Below are 25,255 nucleotides of genomic sequence, written 5' to 3'. Positions count from 1 at the left end.
TTTGTTGTTGTTTTTTAAGTACATCTTACGTTTATGTCAGCTGTTTGAAGTATTGATAAGTAATTCATTCAAGATATTGAGGTAGGCCTCGAAGGATCAAAGAAAGTTTGAAATATGTCAAGTTTTTATTATTACTGCATCATCCATAACTATGATCAGTAGCTAGGATGTCGTGTCGAAGTGTCCTAGACTATTATTAGAGCCAGTACATTCTACAAACTTGGGAGAGCGTTGATAACCCAGAATCATCTTACACCCTCCGTGACAGTAAGTTCAACACTGCAGCCGACAAGGGAAGTACTACCCTCCACACTACAGAGCCAAGTTGAAGTGATGCCTGCAACCATCTTGCACCCTCCGTGTCAGTAGGTAGCAGATAGAAGCCGTCCAGGGAAGTACTGCCCTCCTGATTTGGGAGGGTTGAAGTGGTGCCTTTAACCATCTTGTATCCATCTTGGTAGAGCTCGTTGACTTCACTTATTCTCCTTAAAACTAAGTTACTGCGCTAAACTTACTTATTCCTTACATTCATGATACCCCTATCCTTTTCTTGCCTCTTCTCCTTTTGCTTATTCTTTTTTTTAAGGTATCATTTCCTTTAATTGTCCCGTTTGCTTTCCGTGACTACAATTACATGCGATCTATTTAGTATTTATTCCATAAACCTAATGGTGACTGCTGCATGTGTTCGGAAGGTGGGTGTAGCACAGACGTATTTCAATCACCCATGACACACTAGTCAGGCGGACTTTCGCCAAGCAACTACAAAAACTTGTGGTCATGCTGGTGCAGGAACAGTCATGATCATTCAGTCGAGCATGAACAGCCAATCCCCGACTAGTCTTGCCGTGTAGCAGACTTGAGGCGGAAGAACAAATACAAATTTCACTTTTTCGATTTCACAGCTTCTCATGGGCAACTGATGGGATGATTCCAATCCTGCATCATCTTAAGGCCGATGATAGTCACAGTCGTGTATGTATGGAACAGTTTTCTCACCCCTGGTTCGTTGCAAGATATGTAGAATTCATTACATAAATAAAATTCCCAATAAATTGCTGGAAATAATGGTCTTCAGCTCCTAAATTTAAAAGACTGGACGTAGCGGGAGCAGTAAGAAGCAGAGTGGAAATACCTTTACGTAAAGGATGTCAAACCCCAACAGACGTGTGTGCGCATGTTTAAGGCGTGCTACACGTAAGTACCTTTGTCTACTTTAGGCATCACAAAGATTGCAGCAAGGAAGAGTTATGTTTGTTGGGCCCAATTCCTCAGCCTTTCTATCATCTTTTGAGTGTCCATATAAAAACTTTCTAAAGATCCTTCGTTGTGCGCCATATGGCCTCTTTTCCCTAATTGCCTCAGGCATGTAATTTTCGAAATGCCACCTGCTTATCTTTTTTTATCGTTTTAACAAACATGCTCAATAGCTAATGTGACCTGTAGTCCAAGGAATTTTCCATGTCCTAAAACCGCATGCACCATTTATTATGTTCTTCCATCAGCTAACTTAACTCTCATGCAATTTCTTAGTGTCCCTGTCATCCTCTTCCAGCTCATGCATATCCCTCAATATTTTTTCAACATTACATTTCTTTCCCTGACCCCATTTCCCATTCTTTCTCAGCTGAATATTACCCGTTTGTAGAAAAGGAAGAAAGCTCAGCACTTCTGGGTCTGCATCTCTTGAACTATACACATATTTCAAACCTCTGCATAGTCTGCGTCCAGTGTTACTACTTAGCTTATTCTAACCATCCAATATACTAAAAAAAAAATTCCTAACATTTTTCAAGCTTCATGTTTAATTTTTTTACATCTTGTTGTGCCTCTGTTCTGGCATCTTACAAAGAATTGCTCACTGCCATTTTCAAATTACTTAATGTGATCAAGTTAACACTTCTTCCTCCATCATGGGCAAATTTATAACATCTAACCTCCGCTGTAACGCTGTTGCACTCTGGTATTCATGTTGATTATGAGCTTCTTTAAGTGTGGAGACCAAACTTAAGCATATTCTACTTTTGGCCTAATCGGCCTAATGAATACATTGCCTAATATTTCTTACCAGGTACTTAATATAGCTTGTCTCCTTTACAACACTCCTTGGGTAAAGCTCTGGTGACTAGTTAGGTGGAGTGTCAGATGAAATATTGATTTCACAGACTTCTGCAGCATATTTTCTGCTTCATAATATTCATATCAAAGCCTTCTTTTATTGTATCCTATCCTCTTTGCTTGCTTTCCCAGTGCTAAACCTAATGAACCATGTATCAAACCAACCTTGGAGTTTGTCTAGGTCACCCTGTAAATTAATGCAATTCTCTCAACTTCCCACATGGCCCTGACATCTACAAACATATTCAGGTATGAGTTCAGTAACTTTATTTGTAGATTACTTGACTTACTCTTTAGAAGAAAAGTTGTTACAATGTGCAAAACGGGGATCTTCAATATTCACCTGAAACTCTGAAAATTTAGTGGGGTTGATACAGCATGGAAAAAGAATTAGGTTTTCAAACTCAACTGCTGACACAAAGAAATAGCGAAGAATCAAAATTCTCCCGTTTTTTAAATTCATTAATCTATAAACAATACAGAATAAAAAAATACATGAGGAGGGCTTTGAAGGTTTAAGGAATATGCCAGATTAAAGCACAACAATGAACCATAACCCATCCTGAAACAGGAACCCTCTAGCATCTCCTACTCTACCAGATTTAGCACATACAAAATATAATTTAGAACAACTCCCCATGCATCACATGGCAACAGCATTCTATGAGATCTAGTATGAAAATTTTTGTGTTTTATGAGTACACCAAGAAGGTTAAGAGAAAAAAATTGTCTGGAGGCAAGACCATCTGAGTACTGGTGACATCTGTTAACTCCAGCTAGTTAATCAGGTGACTGCTTTTATTTGGCAATGGCTGTTGCCACTGTAAGACATGGAGCCATTCTAAAGTACCTCCAAACATGGAGAGTCTGTCCCCAGACCCCTCACCCTAAAGACGTAACTCACGAAAATATCATTCATCTTGTGTCCACAATAGTTTTGATGGTGGCACATCAAAATGAATTCCGGAAAATTATCCACATTAGTGAACAAGAAGCATGTAGAACATTGTACTATCTGGTTTACCAGACTGTGATTGTGATCAGTGACTGATGACACTTGAAAAATATTAACAAGCAGCCTGGGCAATGGTAAGCCACCTTCCCATAAATAATCCAAATCCCTAAGTATGTAATTAACTAACTGTACTGCATGTAGGAGGGTTTTAATCATTAGTTCCCATCTCATGAATATTCTCCACTATCAAATCATTTAAACTTTTGTATTGTCTGCACATACCTTGTCCTTTTTCTGTTTATTACATACAGTATGAGTACTTCTTTAAATATTTTACAAGTTTCTTGTGTAATATCATGTTATGTCTTCTGGTTGTTTAATTCATACATCTTTGAAAGAATTTTTTATGGTCTATATCATTAATCCTAGGATGTGTATGTGGGTGGGTTAGGCCATTCTTTCGTCTGTTCCCTTGCGCTACCTCGCTAACGCAGGAGACAGCAACAAAGTATAATAAATAGATAATCATTAATCCTGTTGAAAAACTGAAAGGTTATGATCAAGTCACCCCTCACTCTTCTTTCTTCCATGGTGGGCAAATTTAAGGATCCTAATCTTTCTCCATTACTCAGCCTTCTTAATTCTGGCACCATCTTTGTTACCTTTCCCTGGACCTTCTCCATTAGCTCTCTGAGCTTTGTAGGTGCAATGACAAAACTTGAGAAGTATAGTCTAATTTTGGCCATATGTGGAATGTAAAGAGCGTGCTGAATATCCCTTTCCTCCTACACACTATTGATATCAATGCATTCTTTCACTGTGTTCCATCCTCATTATTTTATGCTTACTTGGGCTGAATCTCATCAACTATGCTAATATTAGGCAACTTAGAAGACTGTATAGGTTCCTTTATATGCTGATACAATCCTCTTTACTTTTTGCTTCCCTCATGACCATTGCATCATCTGCAAATATTCAAGTATGAGCCTACGCCCTTGAACAAGTCAAATCCAAACAAGTTATAATATGGGTTTTATCCAATCAAATATTAAGATACTGGAAAACAAGTGATTTAAAGCTCCACAGATAACAGTGGAATTTTCTTAAAAGTTATGAAAGAGGTTATGCTCCTGGTTAAAGCCTTACTTAAGTGGCATCATTCAGGCAAAATTCAAACTATATCTATGGATCTTATGACATTCAGTTCTTAGATGTAGGGAAATAACTTGAGTTGCCAGTTAGTGCGAATCCTGGATGTCCATGTTAATGCGAATTCTGATGATGGCCAGATGACAAATGGGCAATGAATGGACAGTAAGGCAACTGATGAAGTGTATCATCACCTTCATGATACAAATAGAAATGTTGGCAATAAAGAGTAAATTTCATAACCAATACCTGGATACCATAAACTGTATCTCACATACCAACCATGAGACAAGCTAAATAGATTCATAAATCAAAATTCACAAAATATACCTTGTACACTGTTTACTGTATCAGGATTGTGCATCAGTGTTCACTCTCTCCCCATCTAAAGTCTTCAGGTTCATGCAACATATAGTAGGATAACACTGTATAGCATGCAACTCATGATGCATTTCGAATATAATTCTATCATCAAAAGACTTCTTTTTATTCAGACGCCCCAATCAGGTCCTTTATGACACCATAACTTAACTGAAAAAAAAAAAAAGGGGGGGGGGAATCAGTAAAGAATAAACAAGCATTATCTAAGAGGCTTTGAGGAAACAAAAAAACAGCCTTTTACAAAAGGGCAGGTCCTAATTCTTTAAGAGAGAAAAAGGCATTGTTTAGTAGTGGAAAGAAAGAGGCATATATAAAAACAACCCACCCATAATGGCAACCCCAGGGTGGGTTGTTTTTCTATATGCCTCTTTCTTTCCATTATTATTGCCATTAATAACCACGTTTTTCTGTGAAATAACAGCTTGCTGAGTTATGTAAGGTTTAGCTACCTAAACAACATACAAGCAGCTAGGAGCATAATCTTTTATAATGTTTACAGAAACAGAGCGAACCAACAGTCTCATAACAGGAAATTGGACAGAGTTTTGAGGTCAGGCTGGAAGCACTGATAAAATGGACAAGTTTGTCAATAATGATATTAAGCTCAAACGGTCCAAAAGAAGAGAAGAATATTTGTAGGAAGGAATTTTTGGTATCCGAGTAAAACTCTCAATTTCCTGGAAGCAGATTTAGCTGTTTGTGTACTAATGGGTTTCCGAGACATTTCATTTGTGGTGATACCAAGTACGGTTATTGTGCTGAGTGGTGGATTTACAGAACCATCAAAGAAATGAGAAAGTTGAGGGCAGTTTTAAAATGGGAAAGAAACCGAGTTTTTGTGGTATGAAATGTAACTACATTAATATCTTTCCCACTGGGAAATCTTGTTTTTCAGCCATGAAGGTAGAGTATTATTATTATTTTCCCATATGTTTGCTATTTCTTATAGTAGCAAGGCAACACCAGGAACAGACAAATAATAGTAATAACAATAATATTAATAATAATAACAATAATAATCTATTATGCTTGATTCCTATTTTCCACGTTGGCGAGGTATCGCCACGAAACAGATGAAGAATGGTCCATTTACTCATATACACATATATATGCATAAACACCCATACATACATACACACACACACATATATATATATATATATATATATATATATATATATATATATATATATATATATATATATATATATATACAGACATATACATATACACACATGTACATATTCATGCTTGCCTTTGACCATTCCTAGCGCTACCCTGCCCCACATGAAACATCACTGCCCTCTGCTTCAGTGAGGTAGTGCCATGAAAACAGACAAAAAAAAAAAGGCCACATTCATTCACACACAGTCTCTAGCTGTCATAAGTATCCACATCCAGGCTCCAAAGACCTTTCCATGATTTACCCAGACATTTCACATATCCTGATTCAGCTCATTGATAGCACATTGACCCCGGTATACCACATCGTTCCAATTCACTCTATTCCTTGCATGCCTCTCATCCTCCTGTATGTTCAGGCCCTGATCGCTCCAAATCTTTTTCACTTCATCCTTTCACCAATTTGGTTTCCTGCTTCTCTTTGCTCCCTCCACCTCTTGACACATATATCCTTTTTGTCAATCTTTCATCACTCATTCTCTCTCTATGTCCAAACCATTTCAACACAACCTCTTCTCTCTCAACCACACTCTTTTCATTTCCACACATCTCTCATACCTATTCATTAGTTACTCAATCAAACCACTTTACACCACATATTGTCCCCAAACATTTCATTTCCAACATATCCACCCTCCTCCATACAACCCTATCTATAGCCCATGCCTTGCAACCATATAATATTATTGGAACTACTATTCCTTCAAATATACCCATTTTTGCTCCCCGAGATAACATTCTCCCCTTCCACACATTCTTCATTACTCCCAGAACCTTCACACCCTCCTCCACCCTATACTATAACTCACTTCCACTTCCGTGTTTACATTCGCTGCTAAGTCCACTCCTGGATATCTAAATACTTCACTTCCTCTAATGTTTCTCCATTCAAACTTACATCCCAATTGACTTGTCCCACAACCCTACTGAACCTAATAACCTTGCTCTTATTCACATTTACTCTCAATGTTCTTTCACACACTTTTCCATCCTCATTCACTCACATCCACTCTCTAACTGTCATGTACAATGCACCAAAACGAGAGCCCCACCCACAGACATTTCTATGGTTTCCCCAACTCATCATATACCATTTTAGCCCATTCATTATCATTCTTTCTTCTAATCTATGCATTAGCAAGGTAGCACTAAGAACAGACAAAGAAAGATTTCACACCCAAACCTGGCCCTTCAAGGAGAATGAGCACTTCTTATTTGGCTCCTTCTGTTCTACATTCTAGAAATTGAAATACAAGAAAGCCCAAAGGATAGAACTCTGAGATCAGACCCTAAAGCCACATCCAGTCAAAATGCATTTGAGACATTAAGGGCTACAGCACTGGATGTCCAAATTATTAATAACAAGAAAGGATATCACTAGTGAATCTTTCCTTGCATACACCATGCTGAAGATCAGAGAAAGGGCTGAGATTCAAGTAGCTTACGTAAGTACGATTTGAAATGAGATTCAGACTATAAGAACAGTAAAAGTCTAAACAATAGAATGACAGATGGGCCTTAATGATAATAAGTTTGAGATAGGCTATTCCTGAGAAACTATGAAAGTTTTGTTTAACAGAAAAAGCATAACAGGATAAGCACACATGCAAGTTCAAAGGCTTACCTATTCAGATAAAAAGAAAAAGAAAAAAAGGATGCAGTTTAGTGGGTACATGAATATCATACCCACTGGAGTGAGAGTACATAATAATCAAAAAGAACAGCTGTGAAACAAAAAAGAAAAAAAAAGGTAGAATAAGTCAATTGTTTGAGACAGTTTTGGCCACTGGCAGAAGGCAACTTTAATGCTGCATTTCCTAAGGCTCCTACCAATGTTCCTACTTATTGCTTCTACATAATGTTCCAACCAACTTCTTCAACCTACTGCTGACTAACATAGTCAGAAAAAAGCGATATGAAATAAAAAGCATACTTTAACAAATTGGACTCCACCTTCTTGTCTCCTTCTAAGTCAGTGTAAAAAAGTGAAGGCTACCTTGATAAGTATATGACAAAATGGAAAAGCAAACCTGAACAGCATAAAAAACTGCAATGTGAAGAGAAATTAGAATACATAGTTCATTCAAAGAAGGGGAACATTAAAATGTGTACTGAGGTGTAAAGGTTTGTATTGATGCAAAATCATGAAAGAATTATGGTGCTACATAAGACCAAGTAGAGAGCCTTTTAAAATGCACTGAAGTTTGTTGTTTAAAGTGAACTGCACACAGGGTAACAAATAGAACTGCAGATAAGAGCATACTGTTTCAAACAGCAAAGTATGAGCTACTATCTTTAGCTCAATTTTCAGTTATGCAGGTTGGATCAAACACACACCGACTCTCCACTCAAATACAGGTGTCTTCATTCTGTGTAATGTTAGCTAAAAAGTCCTCTACACTATCATTCTGTTCTCTTACTACTCATGACATACTTAGTTGATTCATTAAGCAAAATTAAAACCTCCATTCATACTTCCTCTTAAGACACAAAGATTAACATTCATTCCCTTGGCAACCAAATCTGAAACACTTCTAGGAAATGGACTCCAATATCTAATCATCTTGCATACCACACAAATTTTTCTCCACTAGAATTTGCAGTAGCTTTTCTGCCTTGCAGACAACTTATCACAAACTTTGTACTTCCCTACTACCATCCTAATCATATGTATTTCCAATGCCTAATTAAATATCAAGTATAAAAGGTATATAAAACAATTAACATTCTAATCTTGAGGGTTAATGTCAACTTTAGGATATACCATTTATAAATGGGACATGATAACTGAAAGAAGGCTGAAGTATTCTGCCTTGTTATGGTGGCCAACATGTCATAAATGTTAAGCTTTTAGCTCTCATGTAATTCTGAATGGCAAATGCAATGGCAAAGTTTAGAGCAATGGATTTTTATTGCACAATACAATCTTTTGCACACATTCCAAAAAATAGTACTGGCAATATACAGTAAACATCTTTTGTAAAAAATACACAAGTTTAAGAGCAGTTAAAATATACATTATTATGTATAACCAACAGCATAGTCTTTCTGACACTCCTTACTCTATTATTGAAGGCATAGAAAATCAACCCAGTGTACTCAATAAAGATCTCTCCTTTTCTGGCAGTCTGACCACAATAATATTGAAATATGATTATGATGAAGAAAGGATCATATATTATTATTGCTTAAGATATGTTTGAAATGAACTTAATTTGTATAGTGAGTAATAAAAGATGCCATTCTTTAAAGCTAGAGTTTGACATTTTAAGCCTTTATCTAGGAAATAATAATGAATGTTTATACAAGAACATAATACTTTGGAGGCAAAATAGGGAATTTAGCACAAACAAAAATTTCTTCCAATAAAAAAATCTAAAATCTAGTATACCAAACTATTTACACAATAAGTTCATATATTGCAGCTGGCTATCAGTCCAAAGGATTAAGGAATCACAGAATATCTATACAAAAAGGCTGATACCTCATTGGTATGAGCATCATATGGGTAAAAATCTTTTAGAGAATGTAGTCATATATAAAAAAATAGCAACCATTAGACAAGAACTCTCTCTAATCAACAACAAAAATATAAAACCATACCTAGACATATTACATACAAAAGACAGATAACAATACTAGAGAGATCCTAAGTGACTGACACCAGCTTCAGTTAATGTGGCACCGAGACTGGATTCATAGGTCTTTGAGTTAGCACTGCTCAATGGTAGTGTAAACGTCTTTAACATTCACCATAAAACTGGAGATACTGTAACTAACTTTCAATACCATATTGGAAGCTCAAGTACATGAACACACTCAACAGTTTAAAAAGTCTTTCTCTTTTATGCTGAAACATGAAATGGCTTCACTTCATGAAAATTGGTAATGATCGCACTCACTGAAAAACTACAAGACATACAGGAAGCAAGGTTCTTTAAAACTGGAAAAGTTAAAATGGTATCTCCTTATGGAAGAACTGCTGAGCAATCAATTGGTTAAATGTTTAAAATATACACTATTCATTCAAAATATTCATGAATATTAAAAAATTCAGCAAAGAGGAATGATATACAGGTATCTGGAAGAATCTGACAAACATTCCAGAATACTATCACATTATTGTTAATGAAGCCACCCATTATCAGTCTATCACACTTGGCACATTTCAGTTTTATGCTCCATAAGGCAGATTCATGTATACACCATGTGTTTCAACATTTAGAAACTCATGTATTCAATGATGCTATTAATGCTGAGAACATGTTCATCTGAGAACCATTCAGCACTGGAACTAGCCATAACTGACACCATTTGTAATCTATCAAATTGTTCTTGATGATATTCACTATGTAGAAATTTTCATCATAAAATTCTTTGTTTCAATATAGTACATTTTTTCATAGTATGCTAAATATCTAATCACCAGTTGGGACAAATACAGAACTGTTCCAGTAGATATTCAATGTCCTTATTCTTTTATTTTGTATTTATATGGCAGACCCATAAACTTGGTCCTTTCACTTCATATGATCATACAGACCACATTTCCCAACAACAGACATTTCAATGCAATTAATACACATTGAGTTATATCTTCTACAAAAAAAAAAAAAATACACTTTGAAATCTTGTTGGTAGGGAGTGAGGGTTATTTTTCTTTTAACTGACACACTGAAAATTCTTGCATAATCATGAGCACTATAACAACATGCACTTTTTCACTTGAGTTTAAGAATTTCCAGGCATTCTTCAGAGTGAACACACCACGTATCATAAGTACTGTTGTCTTTAAGAGACAGGAAGCCACAATATCAACTCTTTTGAGAGCCCTTGGCAAGAATCCTTAAGAATTATCATTTGATCATGAGGAACAACTGTGAAGTCATTTCCAGCCAGAATTCAGTGACATTAATATAAGTTCTTCCTTTGGTTTTGCCACCATTTCTTCTGTGCCCTTTAAAAATAAGATACTAGACTAGGTTATTTTCCAGGAAACCAAGGTAAAGGCATTTGAAAGGAATCCTAAACATGGTCATCTTCCTGGTTCTCTAGACGAGGTAGTTTTCCCGCTGCTGCACAAGAGGAAGTGGCTGCATTGGTGAGAGGTCATCATCGGAAGAACTGGGTTGCTTGGTCAACATGGTTAGAGCTCGTACTGTTAAAGGACAAGTAAAATATATATTATTTCTTTTCATCTTAAATAGAAAAAATTTATAATTCATGCATATTACTTACTTTGCTTTATTTGTAACTAAAAATGTTATTTATCAGTAATTACTTATCACTGAAAAGTAATATCAATGTCAGACAGAATGCAAAGAAGATATCTCTTTAATTACAAATGAAGTAAGTGACATAATCCCCAAAGTACCAATAAGCTTATCCATAAATGGTCTGAGAGATTCCCTACAAAAAAATACTAAGTACACACCTCTTTGTGTTGTTTTCTAATCAGTGTGGTATCCTTATGCTACTCTGCTATTCACAGCAATGCAACCAACAGCTGCAGAAACTTGTTTCTAAATAACTAACTCCTACTCAGAGTGAAGTGTAGCAGAGTTTAATTAGTCTTTTAGAGTACAAATCTGCTAATGCCAATCCATGGTTAATACAGCCATGATCAACTGTGCTACTGAATAAGTAGTTCGCAATTCCTATATAAATAAGAGATTTATTGTTGTAGTAGTAATCACAGAATTACCTGGAGTTCTAAAGGAAAACTGTGGCCCAAAGTTAACCCTCTGAAATCAAGTTATCAATCTATCTATCATTATTAACTCTCTTCTTATATATATGGAAAGGATCAAAAACATCTAAGGTCATTTACATTTTCAACCTATTTCCAGTGTATCTAATATTGGCTTCTACATCATCTATATATATATCTTATGACCCTGGCCAAGGTAAAAGTCTCCACCTATCCCTTTCCCTAAATGGAGACTGGGAGATCATAAATATTTTTCAGGCCCAAGGGGCATTATGGAGAGTGGGGGGAGGAAAAAAAGTCTAACATAAATGAAGAATAAAAGTGACAAAAGAGATGCTGAGGGAGGAAACCGAGATACACAGACAGTTCTGTACACTGCAAATGAAAGCAAAAGAATTAGGCAGGTACAATAATTATCCAAATTCATCCCCTATATTTTTCCGGCAGCCACAATGCTCTTCCTTACTCAAGATTATTTTTTCTTTTCATACTACCATCCTCTCAACATGCCCCTTGCAAGGTATATTCAGAAGATACACACCTCTGTAATTCAAACATTTATTTCTGTCCCTTACAACTGTATTCAAAGGCTATATGCATGGTTTCTACCAGTCCTCAAGATTTCATCTTAGGTGATACCAGTAGTGAATAGCCTGACTAACCAATGAACAATACTGTTGCTCACTTTCTTGAGACTTTCAATTGCAATCCCATGAACTCCAGCTACTTTGCCACACTTCATTTTATGCAGGGCTTTCACTACTTCCTATTTTTCAACAATATCATTCACCAGGACTCTTTCACTCCATATATCATCTTTCCCGAAATAACCACATCTACCACCACGGTAACACTTTCAACATACTTTAAAACACTAACTCCATCTTTTCACCTCTTTTTTGCATGTTTTGACTTCTCCTCTTGCTTCTTCACTTTTGTTTCCCCTTTTTTTCCTTCCTACAATATCTATCTTTCCACAAAATTTTCTTATCCTCCCTGGAATTCAATGATACTCTCACCCCATTTTGTATTTCCCCTTTTTTCAGCTTTTGAATCTTTCCCTCAATTGCTGTTTTCTCCTGTGCTCCCCGTAGTCCTTCCCTGAGGATACTCTCATTACACTTCTCTACTCTCTTTCACAGCAATTTAACTTCCTTACTCTACCACTCAATACCCCCCCCCCCCTCTCATATGTCCATATCCCACCTTCTAAATGCTACACACTTCACCTGCACGTCAGCACTACTTCCAAAAATACTTTCCACTTCACTGTCATTCGCCATACTTCATTTATTCTCAACTCTGTGCCACTCTTCACTCTAACTCTTGGTATCTCTGCACACAGACCTCTTCCAAAATCACTTACTTTCACCATTTTTATCATGCTTGACATTTCCCATTTTTTCTAAAAAATACTACAAACTTTCAAACTGACTTTCACCATACAACAATAATGCAATGTAATAAACCAGCTGGTTTTGACCATTCATAGATATTCTACCATGAAAAGTGACTGCCCTTTAATCATCCAGTGATTCTTTTATTCAGCCACATTCTTACTCCAGTAGCAGCTGGATGTATGTCATCCACCCTACATCATTCCTTTGAGTTTTCCATGCCCTTATTTGTACTTTTCCTTACTTTTTTCTGCTATTCTCCATTACTTTACCCTATCTTTACATGCTAAGCTAACCATCATTTTCACCATACATTCCTATACCTTAGTGCAAGCATTGTTAACTTCTTCACTCTTGTAATGGTCACATGAAAACAAAAATTTTTCATAAATGTTCGGTCTTGCAGCTGGGTCTTCAATATCTAGCGAGAGATAGTCAAAAACTGAAATGTTTGGGAGATTTTCTAAATGAACCAACCTACTTTGAGTGTGACAGGAAAGTATGCATGATGATTATTATGATGATATTCATTTACTATACAAAAAGCTTGTGAAGAAAAAAAAGGCAGGAAAATTTTTTTCCCCAAAAATACAACAAAATCAAAGCAGACAGCTGTAATCTAACTTACCATATTCATTTATTTCAAATGTAATACTTTATCCGAGATGGGATATCAACTTTACCAAATTCATCTATGCAATGCAATTATTGCAATTATGTACTTTTATAAATCATTTTGAGAAGCAAGGGGTAAAAAAAAAATCAGAGCTTTAAAACACAAAATGTACTTGATTCTATTCTGTCTTTGAGTGGTGGTGGTTACTGATGTATCGTAAGTATAAGTTCATTTAATGTGGATACAGATACAATTCTATACACTGCAAGAATCTTTTGCCTTAATGTAATGTTTTGTAAGACACTGATTCAATATTTGTTCAATATACTTACTTAGATTAATATAAAAATTATATGTAATTACAAAAAGAATGCAAGAAAAGACACATACTCAAGCATTAGCTTTGGGCCCAGCCTCAGGTGAGCATTATGGCCTAGGTCAACCCACCTGATGCTACATGGTCAGCTACAGGTGAGGGTCCACAGTGGTGTTTGCTGAAAATGGGGGAAAACAAGAAACATTCAGCATGCAACTACAAACTGGCATACTTTCAAATCCAGAGCTACCATGCAAGATTGAACAATGGCTGTTTCTTGGTGTCACTGGTTGATACTCTCAAAATTCAATTAAACTGAAAAGCCCATTTTTTTCTATAGTTACTGTGAGGAAGAAAATATGGATACCAAGCACATGAAGATGACTGTTCTTCATATATCTCTTTATGGTAACTTAGTGACAGATATTAACTGTAATTGATTACCATATACTCTACATATCTAATGCAATCAGAAGTGTATATTTCTTCTTAACATTATATATCTTGCTGATGTTAAAATCTTGTGCACACATTATAACTATAATTTGGACATCAATAGATTCAAAATGTATTCCTGCATTCTAGTAAAATCTTATTATTAACAAAATTACTCTCAAGGTAAGCTAGCAGCCTCTTAGAAATTTGACAGATCAAGACAAAGTAGTGTTGAAAGCTGCACATACATCTCAATAAGAATCACAAGCGAAAAAGTTATTGTAATGTTAAGCACTGCAACCTTACACACAGCAGACATGTTTAATTCCTGATTAAGCAATTTTAAGAAGTGTCTCGTGTTTTATGCTTGATTCTGGTTATACAGTTGAATCAATGTGTAGTTCCCCATAATGTGAAAAAAAGGGGTCACTTAGCCCTTTGCACTATCTTACTGGCCTCTATCTGATGTGTCTGCTACAATACTTGGTAAGAGACAGTGCAAATAATTTTTTTCTTTTTAAAAGACTATCATTCATACTAAATATACTATAGATATACTAGCCATTTAGGGTGAGTTAAAATCTCTAACAACACCAAGATCACTTACAAATAGAGCCTGTTTGGTAGCAAAAGAGCAAAAAAATAAAATTATAACTGTGACAGCATAATTTTGTATATTTGCTTATTCTTCTTATGAAATATTATTCATTTTGGTAGCTCTGGGCAATGGCAGCAAAACAATTCATGCAATTACTCTGGTATCAAACATGTTGAAAATGCATCAAAATCATGCGAGAGCTGAATTTAAAATAAAGCTGAAGTGTAACAAAAGAAAAAAATTAATGTAAATAATAATTTTTCATGCTCTGCTGATAACAGTTAGGTAATAACAAAGGTATATAATATAATCTTATGCTGGTTATATTATGGAATTTCTCAAGATTAAAAGATAAATTTATCATACATTACAACATGCCACAAAAAGTGCAATCACAAAAAAAAAAAATCAACATGACATAAAATAAAGCAAGTTAAAAGTTGCATCATTAGGGTTCTTTAAACAATGCTAAATAATTGAAGCCTGGTATAATGAATGTTTTCTAGTTCCACAAAATGTTTCAGCCCATTTCTGAGGTTTAGGATTTGTCCTAAAATATGTGTTGTGAGCTTCAAAACCTTTTGACTTGCATACAACAAATCGCCATCATAACTTTATTTTAAATCAAAATTTTAATGGCATAAGTTTCCCTACACATGCTTAAGCCCATAATTTGCCACCTCAATGGACCATGAAGCGATTTCTAAATTTCCTTTTCAAGCCTTGAAAATCAATATTTACGTACTACTAGCACATACTGTTTTGTCCACAATGACTGACTTTTAAAATTCATTGAATGACCACTATCAAAATTCAATGCTCATGAATCTCTATCCTATATCTTTTCTTTCCAGTAATCATATTCATTAAAAAGCCTTTCAAAAGACAATCTTGACACTGAAGTGGGTTACACTTGCATTGTTCAACAGGCACACTTCTACAAATTCATCTGCACTTTCTAAAGGACTCATTCAAACTTTACATTATGGCTTGGTACTGCTCCTTGTCCTTGCTGATGCTAATGGCATACTCTAAGAAGGACTTATCATAACATACCCCAATGAACTGATTATGACTTTTACAAGAAAATGTTGCTAACAGACGACATTTGTATGTGGTTATACCATGAGTGAAAAGTCACTTTTAGGGAGGTTGAATAATCATCAAAGAATGACAAGGAAAAAAATCTTATTGAAGACCTCCAACTGAAGGAGCCCAACCTGTCCCTGTTACTGACTATAGCACAACAGCCTTGAGGCAGCAGAAGCTCTGTAAAGGGGTTCCTAGGGTTATATAACTGAAAGATCAAAATATAAGAAAATTCAAGGACTCCTGAAGCCTTATCAAATCCTATTGTCTTGAAAACAAAACTTATAAATGATGGCATGATAGGGATCTCGTACATATTTCATATGAGTGTAAGCCATCAAATGACCAATCCTGTGGAAGGAGAGCAAAGGTCAACCACAGTATCTAATGACTTCTCTTACTTGTTAAGTATAAAGTTGAAGTTATTTCTACGGTAGAATGAGTATTTTTCATGACAGGATTGACAGATAGACCCAATTCTTTTTTAATCTAAGACTTAAGTTCCTGAGAATTTTTCCACTAAGATCCGACAATGAATGGGGTAAAGCTTCTCCAGTTGTGAAAACTTTGGCAGTGACAGCATCTACATTTGCAGCTCCCTAGCTGAATAGATAACCAACATAACAGAATAACTTAGGGGCAGTGGCAGTAGAGATTTACTGGTAATACTTTGAAAAGGCGGCTAATAATTTGTCCAGCAGTATCATAATATATCTGACTAGATGTAGTCTAAGACACAGCCCAATAACTAAAACCCTGTGGGTTATATGTGCCACATGAGTGGTTAAACCACACTTTGTGGATGAGTTTTCATATCAAAAGAAAAAAAGACAAATTTAAATGAAAATGGGAATTTTCTCACATGCAAATTTGTTGCCAAACAAATGGCAGTACTGATGTGAGTAGATGATACCTGAATTACTCTTCTGTTATAATCCTTTATCTTTCTTCATTGTTCAGCATTCACAGTGTTCAAGAAAACTGCTCTTGCCCACAAAACAGAAGTCAAGAGAAATGATGGCCCCTAAATGATCAGAGGCTGGACAGCCAGATTTAACATCAAAAATTGCAGTGCTTGAGACTAGTCAATCAGAAAGAGATAATACCAATACAAGTCACTGATAAATGTCACCCAGCCCGAAGCTATTCTGAAACATTCAGTTAATAAATTGACTTCTAGCTCCATGGTAGCAGTCCTTTCTTTTTGTTTCTTTGTTTGTTTACTTTTTATGCAGATAACCTGAGCTTTCAACTTCTGGGAAAAAAAGCACAGAAAACTATATAAAAGTAAATTTTGAGATCTTATCAGTAAGATGTCATATCATGATGATTATTAATGATACACTCATACAAGTCTTCAAAAATCCAGAGACACTTCTAGCATTTACATATTGGGGCATTAACATTTTGTGGGCCATTATGTCTATTACAAGGAACTAGAAAACAACCTTAAAGATTGGCAATGCCTGTTTAGCTTTTCCTTGTTTAAGCACCCTCCTGCAATAACATGCCATATTTTCTGTAAAGGTGTTAGACCAGTCTAAGTCCTGCAATTTTCAACAAGAATACAAAATATACTATGATACACATTTAAACCACAATTAAAAATTTTCTCTTTGCACTTTAAAAGATTAAATATTCTTATCAGATAAAATTATGAATCAATATCACAATCTTGTACTCTAAAACTTAAGTTCAATGAAAACTTAAAGATATTTTGACTTCATACTGACCTTCCCACTTTTGAGGATGGATACTAACCCCCACAAGTCTATAGTCATGAACATTAAACTGTTCGAGTTTAAAAGTGAATGGTATTGCTACATTAGAGACCCAAAGTTTAATCCTCCTAGAAGTTGGGTAAAATTTCATAATTCACATTCCTTACAAAAGATTGATGGCTGAGGTTAAGGCAACCATAAGAAATTTTAAAAATTCTTATAACAAGACTAGTGGCAATGAGGTTTAGCTTACGTAAATTACTTTAATATCCAGCAAGGATTATTCTTAACAAAAATCCTAGATCAGGGTAATACCCATATAAAAAAAAAAAAAAGCAGCAAATGAGAGCAGTTTGCTCATCAACTGGCACCATTAAGTAGTTAGCTGTGTCAGGGGTTTTTAATCAGGGATGTCAATCCAAGGTATTATATACCTACAGAAGTAAAGCACAAAACTGTATATATCTTCGATAAACTACAGTGTTCTCCATAAATCTGAAATGGATGACAGAGCAAATTTTCAGGTCAGCAAACACAAGACTGAGTGGACTTGAACAAGGCAGATAAGGATATACAATCACAAGGCAAGTATCATTAGTTCAAGCAATACATACCTCACCTTATTCTAAATAGGCTAGGAAAAAAGTAAACCCTTGATATGTGAATACAGAAATCCATAAGAACAACTAATAAAACTAAGGAGTGTTAGGGTGTAAACACAGCTAACTGCTTAAGGACTTCAGAATGACTATAAAAGGTAAAGAATGAATAAGTCAAAATGACACTGAAATGTCCTCCATTTAAAAGGAAATAAAATCTAAAAAATATCATAATAAGGCAAAAGTAGACTGACTTAATAGCTCAAAAGACAAGAAGCATGAAAAAGTTAGAAAGCACATATTCGTGAAATCTTACTGTCTCGTAAGAGCATTAAGACCAAAGGAACCTATCATTAATCTGATACATTCCTGGGATCAATGTAAAAACAGGTCACTAGCATCACACCAAGACTAAAAGGCTTGGTGAGTAGCTTCATTTACAAAACCACAGCAACGGACAGGGTAACCTTAAAACACTTAAGATGGTTTTGCAACTAAGTCTAATACCAGTGATACCCAAACAACAGGCTATGACTGCTGTAACGTTTATCAAAAATATGAATAGCCAGTACATTCAGAGAATCAAAAATATGAATAGCCAGTACATTCAGAGAAGTTTCCCTTTCAGAGATGAATATCATACGGTGAAAAAACTACTACAGGTCTCTTGAGACAATATCACCAAATATCAGACTGAGGTTGGCAAATCAATCTAGGAAAGTAAACTTGAGGATACAAAAGCCAATAAAGCCTTCCTAAATAAAGCAGGAATATCAAGAGCAAACAGCAAAGTAATCATTCTCATACAACATTATGGCATAAACACTCAAAATGATACATACATTCAAAGTCAATGAAGGGTTAGAGAAGAAAAACAAGACAAGTATCCAATGCCAAGAAAAAGAGAGAAAAGTAGCACTTCGTTTCAAACCTTTTACAAGGCAAAAATTCGAACCGAGATTCTGAAAATAACCAACAAAGAACCTAAGAGAAAAAACAAAAACTAAACACATACCTAAATCCATCTTATTGTAATAGAAAAAAAAAGGTTTAGTTTGGAAGTCCTAATATCTGACCAAAGAAAATGAGTCCAACTGCCTCACTACAGTGATACAGGGGAAAGAAAGGAGATGGGATCGGACGGGTTGGGTCCATTCTATGCTCCCACAGCTCAACATAAAGTGGAGATATAAATATGCTCTTGCTGCTCAATACACTCGTTTTTCTTTTTCCTATTTACTATAACAATTGTGAATATATGTCCGATAGCAATTGTGATATGAGGATGAGGCATGGATGCTTTAACTAAATGAGAGTCCCATCAAAGGAAAGTGCGAAACCTAAATGACTCACTGGGTTTTAGAAAACAATATGAATCTAGAATGAGAAAATTTTTCATTATTTATAAGTTATCAAACTTAAATGCTAACTTTTCAATAGCAAACACATGGTAACTGAAGCTAGTAAAAAAAGTCTTCATTTCCTTAGAAACATTTAGTACAATGACCAACAGAAGAAACATCTATACCTACAATTGAGATATGACAAAAAACATCAGAATTTGCTTAACTTTGATTACAAATGAAGATACTGATGCAATGGTTAGACTATACATCTCATCAAAGACTGTATTCAGAAGAAATTTATGTAGATTACAAAACTCTTAAAAGTTAACATCATCTTCCATAAACATAGGAAACAAGATTATATCACAATATTTAGGTCAATGTCTGTTGCACTATTATGAGACTAATGCTAGAGACTGGGCCTAGAAGATACACTCAACCTGGCAGTGATAATTGCATACGTATAATTTTCATGCCTGACTGCCGTTTCTCACATCAGGATACATATGCAGCTTGCATATATGTAAAAAGAAAAATTCCTACTTGACAATTTTTGGATATAAAGTAGAATGTCCACCAGAGAAGTATGGATGAATGCAAAGCCATACGTACACATAAATAAGTAAACAAGTAAATGAATGGGTGAATGAATGAATCATACACAAATAAGTAAACAAGTAAATAAATGAATGAATGAATAAATCAATTCATCAATATCATTGTTAAACAATGCCAGGACCTCTTACTGGGCTTCTACAGGTGCACTTCATGCACATAGGTGGGTGGCTGCTGCATATTCCTTTCATGCATCATCTATCAGATTACCAATTTCCTTAAAGAATGTAAAAAAAAATAGGCAATAAACTGACAAACATAATAATTCTTGCCAATATTATGTGCACAGTCTTTCTTCAAAATTACTTAGTATCTGGTGGTAATGAAAATCCCATCTTCAGGTCAGCATATCAGAAATATTTCAATATAATTCAAACTGGAATGCCAACAACCAGGATTCTTCTAAAAATCTCAAGTATTCTATTGTTTTAATGCTTAATGATTGACTGGGAAGTGATGACACTTTTTTAGGGTACTTGTCTTTCCATGTAGAGTCAAGCCACAAAGACTAAATAAGACTGATAAACATGTACCCCTTGACCCCTGTGGAGTACCAAAAATGAACTGGATTTCCTCTCTTTTCATCAATATGACCACTGAGCACACCACATCTTTTCTAATGATAGAGAACTCTTCTCCAACACAAAAATGATGGGCAAACAGCATAAGGATATGGAAATACTCATACTGAAAAAGTCTGCAGAAATGACAGGGAACTGTGTTCCTTGGATGATTACAATATCAAAAGTACTAATGATTATTTGAGTGTCAATACCATAGACCACTGATAATAAGGCTGATATTTTTCTTTGAGAGAATTCAAATGTGACTTGAATCTTGAATGAAATCAGTTATATCTCAATCTCATCAAACAGGGCCACAGCAGCAAGTGTCCACAAAAAGCCTGGTCTGCTCCCCATGTACTTTCAAGGGCGATGTCACTCTTACATTTCATTACTTTGTCATCTCTCCTTTGGCCTTAATTACCATATGTAGATGTTTGGGTATGAAATTGGCAAGGTACCTGAAATACTCTAGGCCCCCACGTTTTGGGTCCATAAGGTTTTGACCTGAATGAGGCAAGGCACTGATGAGGAGTTGCATGAAGCAGCCCCCTTATCATACATTCTGAGCACCTGGCAATCCTATATGTACTCACATTTTCTTGCTTCCATTCAAGAACCTAGGTTTTCCTCTCCTTAGAAAGGTAAAAACCAACTAACTTAAAACACAGGTGAAAAAAAAAAAAAAAACAGTGACCATAAGAGATTCCCAAAATGAAGTGGCAGCCAGGAAGACTAAAGAAAGAACATCCTTCCCTACAGATATCCCGAGGCAAACTGAGGCAAGCTGCTGGTGCTCACACCATTAGAAAAACTAATCTCAACAACCAGATATACAATTATTTCACCCTAAGAAAGTCATATGCTTGTACCCACAATAAACTTACCCATGTATCGTTTTTGAAAATATATGGGAAGGACAAGGCATTTTGCAGATACTGTATATGTGACTCAGAGAGCAAGCCATATGACTGTTTCCCATGGAGTAGCCATCACCTACCAGGCTTGTACTGCAACAGAAACAACATCCACCAACCACTAGCAAAAACACACTTAGAATAAATGCATGTTACTCTTATAGTAGGCTGGGAAGTAACAGTATGTAAATCATCATGTAAATTAACTTTTGCTAATCTAATATGCAAAAGGCATCTTTCTTTCCTAATGTAAGAGAAAATTTTAAACCTTGGCAATACACTATTGTGTATAAGTTTAAAAAATATAAAACTAATCAAGAAAACTAACAATTTCAATCACAGTTCTTTAACTTAATGATGTGTGCATTGAATGAATTAGTCAGGAAACTTACTTTGATAAAATATTAAATGAAAAGTCTTAGTGGCTAAAAGATAAACAAGAATTCAACTAACAATGAAACACACGCACACATATAGATTTGCAGATAACCATGAGAAAAATGAAATGTGATAAGTCCAAATTGCACTTTCGTGTATATTCACATCGTTAGGACATATACATCCTTGTATTTTCCCAGACGATGTGATTATGCACAAGTACACTTGGGACTTATCATTTTCATTTTCCTCATGATTATGAGCAAATACTGGACCACGTACATCACTGTGACCTACCAAAACACACACACACATTATCATTTTATCATTATACATAATCGCTGTTTCCCGCATCAGCAAGGTAGTGCCAGGAAACAGACGAAAAATGGCCCATCCACTCATATACACATATACATACAAAAATGCCCATATATGCACATATACATACATATACATACACATACTCTGGTGAAAAACTTCACAATCAGTTATGTGATAGCATACTGACATCACCACCTGCTAGCCACCATCAAGTGTCTCATCAATCATGCAAAATCAAGGAAGGTGTAGGTCATCATTTCAGCTCCATACCTGCTACTACACGACTCTTCTCCATGACCTGGCGAGCAAGGATCTGGTTCAAAGCCAAAAGGTGTTCTCGCTCCTTCTTCTCAGCTGCTACCTTGGCTTTGAATGCTGAAGAGGAATTGGAAGCGGGTACACTTTCAGTCAACTTTTCCTCTCCAGCTTCACCCTTTGTAACTGTTGTCTGCGTTTCAGAAAGCATCTTGCGAATGGATTCTGCCTTCTGCTCTCTGAGAGCACGTTCTTCTTCAGTCAGTTCTTTTTCATCATCCTGTTCCAGAAATACGAGTGATAAGCAAAGATGATATCTAAAGCTGTTAACCATATCTACACATTCTATGTAATTAACGGTAAAGAAAATGTATACAGTTTTTTCATGATATACTACCTACTATCCCTTTAAAACACAACAGCTACTGTAGCAATAAATTATTGACTTGTTAGTTTACAATTAATGTATTCCAAAAGGTATTTTCAAACACTTCTAGCTACTATCTTTACCTTTTTCCTACTTAAAATGGGTGGATCAAGTGCAGGAAGCCTCTAAACATACTCATGAATATCCTCAACTTAGGTGCCAAACTCTACAATGTCTTATCTCACGCTCTATCACACAAAAACATAGGTAGTTTTATGATGTTTTTCTGCAGCAGTTTTTATGCTGTTTTTGTGTTTTCTTCTTACGTAAGCATGCGAGTCTATTATTTCATAAGGGGAGAGATTTATTTTCTTTTGTGCACACGAGTGTGAATATGGGAACCAATACTGTACCACCATTTATGGGCTACAGGTGGAGAAGCCTAATAACAGGCTTTACTTTTTCCTTCACATACTTTCCTATTGAAGATGCAGCAAATCTGAATGCTTTAAAAATCTGGACAAATTTTTCACCTGCTTCAAACCATCTTATGCATGTAATTCCAAACCTACGTAATCAGTTCAAAATCTTTTCACAATTCTTAACACCTTTTATTCTTGTCATTGTGACTTACTGCTAATGTAATCATAATGTTTAAAAAAGGATAACACAGAGTCTTGGGAAAGATTCACAAAACTCATAATGCTGATGTCCATACAAAAATGTAGGATCCATCCTAGATAAAAATAAACAATATGAAGAAGTGTGAATTCCATGTTAGGGCAAATGATAGATTGCACAGAATGGAATTTATGGGTTTTAATGCATTAAACATTACAGAAGTGAGAGAATGTGAGTGAATGGGGTCATACTTTCATCTGTTCTTGGTGCTTCTTCACTTATGTAGGAAATGGTGAAAATGAAAACAAAATTACAAGTTAAAGATTCAAACTTTCATAAAACATATTTTATCCTTCTGATAGTGAACTGGTTCTCTAATTCACAAATTACATAAGATCAGATTTTCATGTAGCAAGGGATGAGAGTAATGTCATAAAATTTGCATACTGTATTGGTATTCATCCACCTCTTCAAAAATAATTACGGTCATCAAAAGTTTCCAGATTTCCATCAGAGAGTCATCGATACCCTCTAACAAGCATAATCTCTCCATAACCTGTTACCTTTGTTTCTCCTTCTGAGGTTATCTGCACTTCTGTTCCATTGCTTTAATCAGATATTCCTCTCAAAATCCCCTTAATCATATGAACTAACACATCTAGATGAAGATGGCTGCAGGTATCACCTAAGTATAAGGCCACAAGCATCTTTGTGGGAATGAAGGTTTGAAAGACAGGGATGCCTGGTCCTGATTCTACAGGCCAGCATGGACAAGAATGCATAACTCGCTGAATTCTCTGTGGTAGACTGGCTCCCTTCCTATTCTGATTTTAAATCTTAAAGTAATAGAATTCATAAAAAGGATGAATTCTAAAACTTACCTCATCTGGCATATATCGCTCTGGAATGTATATTTTACTTGGAGCACCAAGAATTGAGTCAATTGTTGTCTCATTGAACCGAAGATCTCGTGTACTTAAGGTTGATTTGACAACATCAGGATGATTACGTGGTCGTAAGGCACGGACCATGTCACAGTCATCCCTCGATCTGGCACCCTAAGGAAGGTGTAACAATCTATAAGAAACAACCAAGCACTATCAGCAATTATACAATATTCCTCATCAATGTGAATCTTACATGATCTTCAGAAGGTAGATGCAATGCAAAACAATTTTTTTCTTTCATGGGATGTTAGGGTTACAGGTACAGGAAAGATGTTACCGAAACTGAGAGGAAGAGATGAGAACAAGTTATGAATGTATATAAACAGTTGTAAAGATGTTCAAGAGTAATGCATGAAAAAGACGTGTGTATCAAGAAACGCAGACTTACATGAAAAACTAAAGAAACTGGTATTTGAGTTCAAGCGATTCTGTGAGAAAAGAGTTGGGTCAATGTGCATAAAAGTAAGGTTATTAAGATTAGCAGGGGAGAGAAAAGCTGACTGGAGTGTGAGTTTAATTGGACAGAACCTGGGGGAAGTGGAATGTTTTAAAAATCATAGAGTGGACATTGAAGCAGATGACACCATGGGAGATGAAAAGAGCCATATGGAAGGGGCTTCAGTTCTGGTTATGCAGAGGAGTGCGTGGAAAGAAAACTT

The 25,255-nt window shown here is 35.6% G+C and overlaps 1 protein-coding gene across 15 annotated transcripts in view; it reads right to left on the bottom strand.

The window, feature by feature from the left end:
* Window positions 1–8,677: 8,677 nt before the first annotated feature.
* The window catches only part of LOC139760351 (uncharacterized), a 492,128-nt gene continuing 475,550 nt past the window's right edge, over window positions 8,678–25,255 (bottom strand). For 13 of the 15 annotated variants that reach the window (XM_071683401.1, XM_071683413.1, XM_071683407.1 and 10 more), the window contains 3 exons: window positions 24,531–24,707; window positions 22,677–22,941; window positions 8,678–10,943 (listed from right to left, as the gene is read on the bottom strand). In XM_071683401.1, coding sequence (XP_071539502.1) covers window positions 10,837–10,943; window positions 22,677–22,941; window positions 24,531–24,707 — 549 coding nt within the window. In that variant the 3' untranslated portion in view covers window positions 8,678–10,836. Of the gene's footprint in view, window positions 10,944–13,898; window positions 14,003–22,676; window positions 22,942–24,530; window positions 24,708–25,255 lie in introns of all 15 variants that reach the window. The other 2 variants (XR_011715318.1, XM_071683403.1) reach the window with 2 other exon arrangements.

This window comes from Panulirus ornatus, chromosome 36, assembly GCF_036320965.1.
Source record: "Panulirus ornatus isolate Po-2019 chromosome 36, ASM3632096v1, whole genome shotgun sequence".
Lineage (NCBI taxonomy): Eukaryota > Metazoa > Arthropoda > Malacostraca > Decapoda > Palinuridae > Panulirus > Panulirus ornatus.
Note: the sequence above shows the minus strand (reverse complement) of the source record. Positions and strands in the feature narration are given on the sequence as shown.